General features: G+C 37.2%; 1 protein-coding gene across 1 annotated transcript; it reads right to left on the bottom strand.

The window, feature by feature from the left end:
* Positions 1–262: 262 nt before the first annotated feature.
* Positions 263–7,464, bottom strand: gba3 (glucosidase, beta, acid 3). Its single transcript, XM_028474266.1, has 5 exons — positions 7,324–7,464; positions 6,475–6,699; positions 3,133–3,935; positions 1,545–1,668; positions 263–529 (listed from the first exon to the last, which is right to left on the bottom strand). Exons 1-5 carry the CDS (start codon positions 7,376–7,378, stop codon positions 327–329), a joined length of 1,410 nt encoding a protein of 469 aa, XP_028330067.1. The 5' UTR covers positions 7,379–7,464; the 3' UTR covers positions 263–326.
* Positions 7,465–9,138: the final 1,674 nt, after the last annotated feature.

Here is a 9,138-nt window from a genome sequence, read left to right as displayed (position 1 = left end):
CAAACAGTGGACATGTAAAGTGAATAATAAATGTGTGTATGGTTGCAAAGCTAATGTAAATTACATTTTTCTTTCTTTCTCTTTGACTGCCACAGAAAGGCTCCATTGTTTGTACTCAGTGACTTTTCTTCTTCAGTGTTTTCTTTCTTTCTTCAGCTACAAGCCAGTATTCATCTCATGAAGAAGAAAAACAAGGTAGTAATATTGTTGCCTGATCAATTCTAAAGTTTACAGAAAAAACACTTATTTTGGGGGAGGGGGGGACTGTTTGTTTGTTGAAAAGTGAGTTTATTTGTTTTTGAGAGTGGTAGAACACCCAAACTCATTCATTTGCATTGATTCCGTTTGTACTCAGCGATTATGTTGCTGTATTCCTTTCCAGAGCGGTACATAGTTCGTCTCAGCTTCGGATCTGAGAAGTCCACGTGGAACAGTCCAAAACGAACGCTGAAACCATCGGCCCATTCAAAGTTGTCCATCAGTGACCAAGCAAAGTATCCCCGGACATCCACACCGTCCTCCTGAATAGCTGGGGGAAAAAAGCGACGAGTCATGATTTAGAGCATCATCAATCAGAAACCCACTTTTGGCCTGTTATTTTTTTAACTATCTATAACAGAATAACCCCAAATATGACATGGAACTAAATTGCTATTTATGTATAAGTGTTAAGCAGAGAGCCTCTTTAATTTGAAGCACATTTTATGCTTTTTAACTGAGATTTTGTCAAATTATTTCTTAGTTGAGCAAGTCCCTTAGACCTAAGTGTTTCCAGGACTTAATTAAAAAAAAATAATCTTAATCTCATTGAGACTATTCTGGTTAAAAAAGGTTTAAATTATTATATTTTACTTTTTAAATTAAGTGTTTTCCAAAATAATTCAAATTTGTAAGCTATCACCTATGCTATTAATTAGTCAAAATAGTAAATTAAATGACTTTGCTATTCTAATGCTTTTAAATATAGATTTTTTTTTTTTGCATTTGAATATATTTTCGAAACACTCAGAATAATAGAAATCACAGTAATTTCCTGGCAGTAAGTACTGTAAAGGGCCACATGGTGGCACTACAACAACCTCCAAGCCTGTTACCACTGTTGTTTTTTCCAATACAAAGAGTAACTTTTTAGTTTTTTTTTTTTTTTTTAACTTTTTCTTTTAAATGCATGAATACATCACACAAAAAACATTAAACATATGAATTAGGAAATACTTTAGACAAGGGGTGTCCTTTGAAATAAATGCAGGATAGACAAATCATTGCAATCACCCAAATATGATCCCTTTGATTGGAAAATGAGCCCTCTAATGTATGTAACACACCGTTTGTTTGTTTGTTTGTTTGTTTTTTTGACAGTAACAAAAAATGTGATGTACAAAAATACAAAAACGGTAAAGTAAAACTGAAAAACTAGAGCTCAATACCTTCTGTGTGAGTCAGCAATGCTACACTCTAGCAGTCCCAGACCTCCTCTACTGCTTATTTATCCATTCACTTATTCAATACTCCAGTTTCCCCATTCATTATTTCAGATTAATTACCTTTAGACACTTCCAAAATAGTTTCCTTGTAATATCCAGCGCGCTGGATATCCTCCATCTGCAGCATTCCCACCTGTGAGAAGCCGTTCTCAGTAACGTAGACCACCGGGTTGTTAAAAGTCTCCTGAAAAAGTCAGAAGCCAGGAATGATTGTGAAACAAGGAATCCCAGGTGTGATGCATAGGGAACAGGGACAGATTGGTCGACAATGTGTCGTTTAGCAGCGAAATCAACAACACCAGGCTCAAACTAATAGTCTGTGACAAGGCACAACAGCGGGAAATTGCTCGTTTGCAAATACTTTTCAGCAAAGTAAGTGTTTTATTCGATGTGACAGCACTAATAAAGGATCAGTGCGTTTCGGAGGGTGTTGGAGGGAGAATGCTACGGACAAAATTAATCGGAAGACAAGACACTAAACAGATGTCAGGGTATTCCCCTTGTTTAGTTGAGGGCAATCTGTCTCTTGTTGTTGGTTGATTTGGTTTGATTCTTGCAACCTTCACAGTGCAACAGACTCAAATCGAAGCACAAACAAATAATGTGGATGAATCGGTTCCAGTCATCGGATCGCCTGAAAACTTTTGGCAAAACTTTCCAAGCATAGGCGGGGTTTGAGATTCTTGCCAGGGGTGGGGTCAAAAGAAAAAAATTGAATTAAATATTTAGACCGTCTCGAGATGCACGCCAACCACAATGTGTGTAACATGACCACAAAACTTAGCGTTGACGTGTCATTTATAACCCTTTAACGTCCACTGTCCCGAATCTGGGTCAAAATGCTTCTCAAATACAGCAGCACATCACAAGTATTATATATCATTTGAAAGCTTAGAATCTTCCATTTTTAACCATTCTAAGACACAACCATCACAGCAAACACAGTCAATTATTTTGTCAAACTTGGAAAAAATGGGGACATAAAAAAGCCAGCACTCCTGACCTTTAAAACAATGCAATGTCTTACAGAATCCATATAGTCCATCAAAATTGGTCTCAAAATCTTCCTAAGACATTAAAAAATCCAATGAATCCCAGCATTTAATCTTAAAAACAGTAAGAATGTAAAAAAAAATTAATGAAACGTCCTATTTACACAAAGAAAGCAGCTCCGCCCTGACTTCTTTTGACTTTTTTAGCTCTGTGAGGCTGACCATGTTATTAAAAATCCTCATTTGTAGATGGATGTTGTAAATTCATAATAAAATCAGGCCGGCGGCCGCTTTTTGCGTCATTTTCTTCTGCAGTACCATACATGAACTGCTGGGTGCAGTATCGCTTCACCATTTACATTGTGAAGAAGAGTGGCGCAACAGCAGAAGAACAAAGTCACATGACTCGAGCGCCAAAAAATAACTTGTATTTTTAAAAGAACAACAAATGAATTGATATATATTTTGTACAGTCACTGTGTTTTATGGCACTTAAAATATTTGCATATTATGTACATTATATTAAGAATTGTTTTCCTCCCAAATTCAAAACTGTTGAACACTAAGGGGGGCAATGCTCCCACTGCTCCCACCCTCGCAAACACTGCATATGCTTCCAAGGTACGTTTTTCCTAAAAGATTGACTATGGTCTTACCTTAATGTACTTTAAAAGTTTCCTGAGACCACACGGCATTACAGCCAGCCAGCTCACACCACAGATAGGCCATGATGGGTCCAACACTTCCTCTACGTTCCTGTCACTCTTCATACAAATGTTCCGTTCCACCCCTTGGCCTGGTTTGACTTTACGGGATGTGTAGTAGTTCAGTGCAAAGAAATCCGCCGTCCCTAAAATGACAGGATCGTCACTTGTGAAACGGGGCAATCTCGAGGCACCACTATAGTTGACTTTAATGCTCTGGGCCTCTATCGCGCATCTCATTATTTCAGGATAGTCCCCAGTAACAAACACGGGCCAGGCAAACCATCCCAGTGTGAAGGCCCTGTTGCGTTCAGTAGCGGCAATATCTTCTTCGTGGTCGTGGCGTAACGGCTCGAGCCAGTCGCTGTTGACAGCCAGAGACACTTCACCCTTCTGCTCGCGCCTGTAGACGGAGTCGTAGCTGTGCCAAGCCATGGCGTGGGCGCGCAGCATGTTGTGGCCCACCAGGTACGCGGCCGTGCCTTTCTCCTGTATCCCCGGGGCGTGGATGCCGTCCTCGTTGCCCAGCTTGGCACACACGTACGGCTCGTTGATGGTGATCCAAAGCTTGACACGATCCCCGAATGTTTGAAAGCAAAACTTGGCATAGCTGTCAAAGAGAACCGCGATTATAGGGGACTTCCATCCTCCCTGATCTTGAAGAGCTTGAGGCAGGTCGAAGTGGTAAAGGGTAACCATTGGCGACACATTGGACGACAGCAAATCGTCAATCACTTTGTTGTAGTACTTCACACCTATTGGTAAAAGAAACAACAAGAAGGCCATCACATAGGCATGGGCTGTGTTCAAAATTGCATACTAACGTACTACTCATACTAAGTCTGATATCAAAATTAGTATGTAGTGCATTCCCATTAGATGTCGTGTCAAACTCAAGGCCCGGGGCCAAATCCATCCCTGTAAAACATCCAAATCAGCCCGCAGGGTATAGTAAAAATGGCTGTGAAAACAGTTTAAATTACCAAATAATTTAGTTGGGGTTATCTCGGTAGGGTTGGAAAATATCTGGCAAATTTCCATGGGAACTTAAGCTCGAGAATTTTTGCAATATTCAAAAAATAGAAACTTTTCATGGGAATGATTTATTGAAATTAATCATAAATTGTGAGTACTTTTAAATCACTGTATCATATACAAACATATATTGGAGGAACTTTACAAATATTCAAGTGGAGTTTCATTGAATTTGTCACAAATTCACTGAAACTCTATAATATTTGCAGGAGTCAATGGAATTCATTTTTTACTCTGAAATTGTTGAGAGAAAAAAACAAAAAAAAAAACAATTTTTTCCAAAATCCTGCTCAACCCTCAAATTATTTGACAAAATGTCCCCAAATTTCCTACATTTATAAATGTTGTCACTACCCGTCACCCTTTGCTTGGATATTTTTGGTGCCTTATACTCTACATGGTTTCATATCATTTATACATGGAAATGTAAAGTAACACTAATGTTGAAATTGTTCGATTCCCCACCTCTGCGGCAAACTTGATATCAAACTTGTCCGTATTTGGCCCCTTGAACTAAAATGAGTTTGACACCCCTGCATTAGATAGTATAGAAAAATTGAGTATGCAAGAAATACCCAGATGTATACTATATCGGGACATTTTTTAAGTATGAACGGTGAGCACACTAGTCATACTCAACCGCCCCATGATGCATTGCGAACGGAACATAAAATTGTCCTGGGACTGGCTTCAAGCTAAAAATCAAACATCCCCTTTTCAAAACAAAAGCATATGTTCTTGTCTTCTATTAGTTTTACCTTTGTAAATAGGGCTCTTGTTTTGAAGTTACTCAGAAGTTTTGTCAGCAGCACAATGGCAGGTCTCCGAAAATCTCATAAATTATGTCATTAAAATGTGTTTCCGTGAGTTTTATAGATCAAATGACCACATGTTGATATTCTACTTCAGAGGTGGGCAACTTCCGCAGAGCAGGGGTCACGAACATGTGTTTGTTTGATCGAAGGGCCACATTATCAACATTCATGTCAGCATTTAGAATAATAATCTGAGCATTAACACAGGAAAGCACAAAAAGTCTTTATACTAATTTTGTGTGCTTTTTGTGCACTTCTATTGTCCTTTTGTGTATTTTTCCTGTAAAATATAAGTTTTTTTGGATGCGTATTGTGTATTTGTGTTGTCATTTTGCGTCTTTTTTGCTATAATGTGTGTTTCTTTTGTCGTTTTGCTTGTTTTGTTAGGACTGTGGGTTTGCAGAGTCATTTTTTCTGTTTTTCTTGTGTTTTTGTGTATTTTCTTTTCATTTTCTGTATTTTTGTTGTTGTTTTGTGTGTTTTTCTGTCATTTTGTACGTTTACTTTGGGGGCTGCATAAAATGAGACAGAGGGCCACATGTGGGCCCCCTGGCTGCTAGTTGCCGATGTCTGTTCTACTTAGTCACTATCTCGCTTAAAATGCTTTCAGAACTTTCAAAGGTGGCAAATCAACGGAGATATTTAGCCTCAGTGTGCTTCAGGTTTTCATCGTTGTAGGTTGAAGTAGGGCTGGGCGATATATCGAATATACTCGATATATCGCAGCTTGTAGTCTGTGCGGTGTTGAAAATGACCATACCGTTAAACTCGTGGACTTTTTTTTTTTTTTTTTTTTTTTTTTTGGAAATGTCATCTTAATGACAACATGCACAAAAGGGCACTATTTGTTTTAAAATATTGTAGTGGCATTATGTACAAAAAGTGCACTTTAATTTTGTGTTTTGAAATGCCATGTGAGTTGCATCCTGCACTAATGTCTTGTTTTGAAATGTCTCTGTGACAATTTTGCACAGAACGTGCACTTTCTGTTGACAATTTTATGTTTGAGCCACTCACTGTTTAATAAATACAGTTATGTCAACTTTGACTTAGTTGTGATATCCCCTTTTTTGCATGAAAGTTTAAAATTGGCATATATTAATGCAGTATGATCAAGAATGTTTTAATGTAGACATATCGAATCATCATACTGGTGTGATTTTGTGCATCAAAGTGTTAATTCAAGGGTAATGCAAAATATCGAGATATATATCGTGTATCGTGACATGGCCTAAAAATATCGCGGTATTTATAAAAAGCCTTATCGCCCAGCCCTAGGTTGAAGTATACTTCAGTGGGAACGCTCATCATCCTACGCCTCCTAGTCATACATAGTAATATAGTAGACAGTATATACTCATTGAGTTTGTAGTGTATAGTACAGAGTGTGACATTTCAAACACAGCCATGGGTTTAATTTCAGGTCTTTCTGGAGGGCTGATACCTTTTTGATTGACATGTCTCGTTGTCCCATCAGGCAGGAGGCGGGCCCAGGAGAAGGACAGGCGATAGTGCGTCAGGCCGAGCTGATGGATACACTCCAGGTCTTTGTCCCAGAGCTCATAACTGTTACACGCCACATCTCCATTTTGATCCTCAAACACTCGGCCTTTCTCATGACAAAACGTGTCCCAGATACTTGGTCCTTTTAAATCGGCCTGGCTACCTCCTGAAAGAGTGTCCAAAGTGTCACGATGGAGCAACTATTTGTACGGTTTATTATGTGTAATAAACTACATCAGCAGCTCAGCCATAGTGCTCTTAAAATATGTGTCAACATTCCTTCTGCAATATTGTGTAACTTAGCATTTAAATAAAGGCCGTGGCTACGGGTACGTTAAACGTATCCATAGATTGCCCCACTATGGATACGCAGCGCCCCTTATTGGCCAGTTTAGGTCACGTGATAGGTGCACCACGTGACTTAAAGTCCCGTGTAGCTCATATTTATTATTAGCTACCCCGCTAACCCTTTTATTTTAGCCCTAAACCCAACTGTAACTCTATCTCTAACCCTCACTGTTACTGTAAATCTATCCATAACCCTAAAATACATGTAACGTACCTACAGACACTTTCTTAAATAAACGGTTATTGGAAATGTATGCATCGATTATCGATTACTATGTCAGAGTGCATCGATTATGTTTCCCACCCCTGTTAGTGAGTTGCTAAATGTATTTTTAAAGTTGATTTGGGAGTAATAGACAATTTAAGACAATGTAATAATAACACTTAGGATAGCAGTAAGTGACTTATTTACATTCACATTTCTCTTGAAGCGTTTACGTACCTTCTATTTGATACGCAGCAGTTCCTGCTCCCCATGCAAAATCACGCGGGAACATGTTTTATGTGTATTATTACTGTTTTGTTAAAAAAATTAAAAAAAAAAAAAAAAAAATGCAACAATGTTCTCTATTTTAAGACTTTTTGTTGCATTCGTAGAAAGAATAGTGCAAACGAGCAACCAAATGTGACGTTCATGGTCCCTGCGTACAGATTTAAAAAGGCATGTGATTCAAACACCAAATTGTTTGAAGTTTAATCCACAATTTTATGATTATTCAATTCTAAACGTATATTTTTATTTCTCTTTTATATAACATGATTATAGTAACCATTCAGTTACTATATGTTCTCTTGTATTTGGTTCTGGGTTAAGAGTTTACAAAAATACATGCCTGCACGCGAATGCACCAAAACGCGGACTGATGATGTCACAAAAAGTTCTACCTTTTCTACTTTTTATTGAATTTCAGTAACAAACAAGAAATAAATGGAAACATTTTACAGAAAGAGGAAAGAAATATATGAAGAAAAAAATACCAGGTGTAAAAAATGCAGGAATCAATAAATGCACATTCCATATTAAACAGTTAAATTAATGTAAGTAGTAAATAGTTTTTACAGCTTTGAAGGCAAAATAGATTCTGTAAATTGTTGTAACTCAAATAGAAATAGTTTAAATGTTGGTTTTTCCGAAGTAAATTTACAATTATGAATATGGAATTTTGCCAATGATGATCAACAGGTTAATTATATGTAATATTCTTTTTTAGGTATTAATTTCTGTTCTCTAATGATCATGAACAGATGTATATGTTTTAAATAGCCACACACAAAATGTGATTTAAAAAAATGCCATAAATAAAAAAGATTATTTACTTGTCAAAACATTTTGTGTGGATACAGATAATTGTATTTGGTGACCTTTCTAGTGTCTTCTTTTCACTATATGGCCATCTTTTGAGAGACTTTTTAGATTTTTTTTACTTAAAGACAAAATGAACAATATTCTAGTCAAGAAAAACCCTTGGAAATTTGTTTTAATAAATTATGATTTAATGACTCAACCTGATTGTGACAAATGAAATGAATTTTGTGCCAAAACGCAAACAACCAGAGCTCCTGCTGCTTATTCAACTTCAGTCACCACTCCAAGGTTCTTTCCTCTGTGTTTCTGCAGCTTTCACTGCGTGTGTGTGTGTGTGTGTGTGTGTGTGTGTGTGTGTGTGTGTGTGTGTGTGTGTGTGTGTGTGTGTGTGTGTGTGTGTGTGTGTGTGTGTGTGTGTGTGTGTGTGTGTGTGTGTGTGTGTGATTGAATTTGTGATGAAGAACAAGGAAACTATATAAACGAGTGCAAAAAATGTGTCATAATAAACACAATCATACCATTTATGAACATTTTTGTTTTTTAAATCAACAAATTTCTTTAAAATTTGTTTTAAAATAATATTAAAAAAGGCAATCGACAATGAATGTTTCAACGTTTATGAAATTTGTTTTAATTTGACCCTGAAATAGGACAAAGTGGGTCTGAAAATGGATGGACACTAAGTTGCATTGTGGGCCAAACTCATCCTCAATAGACCAACAGCTCATTGTAGTTCAGGGGTCAAATAGGGATCAGTTAGTTCCTAAATGAGCTGCAGATTATAGGCAAGAAATTACGTAATTTCAACATTAATGTGCTCCAGTTTGCACGTCCACATATAAATGACATACCTTTTACAGCATGTAAGACACCATTAATATGCAATATCCATCCCTGCAGTATCTTCACTTTAAATTTCCTTGATTTTGTGACAATTTCTTATTTCATTTA

This window comes from Gouania willdenowi, chromosome 18 (assembly GCF_900634775.1).
Source record: "Gouania willdenowi chromosome 18, fGouWil2.1, whole genome shotgun sequence".
Taxonomy (NCBI): Eukaryota; Metazoa; Chordata; class Actinopteri; order Blenniiformes; family Gobiesocidae; genus Gouania; species Gouania willdenowi.
Note: the sequence above shows the minus strand (reverse complement) of the source record. Positions and strands in the feature narration are given on the sequence as shown.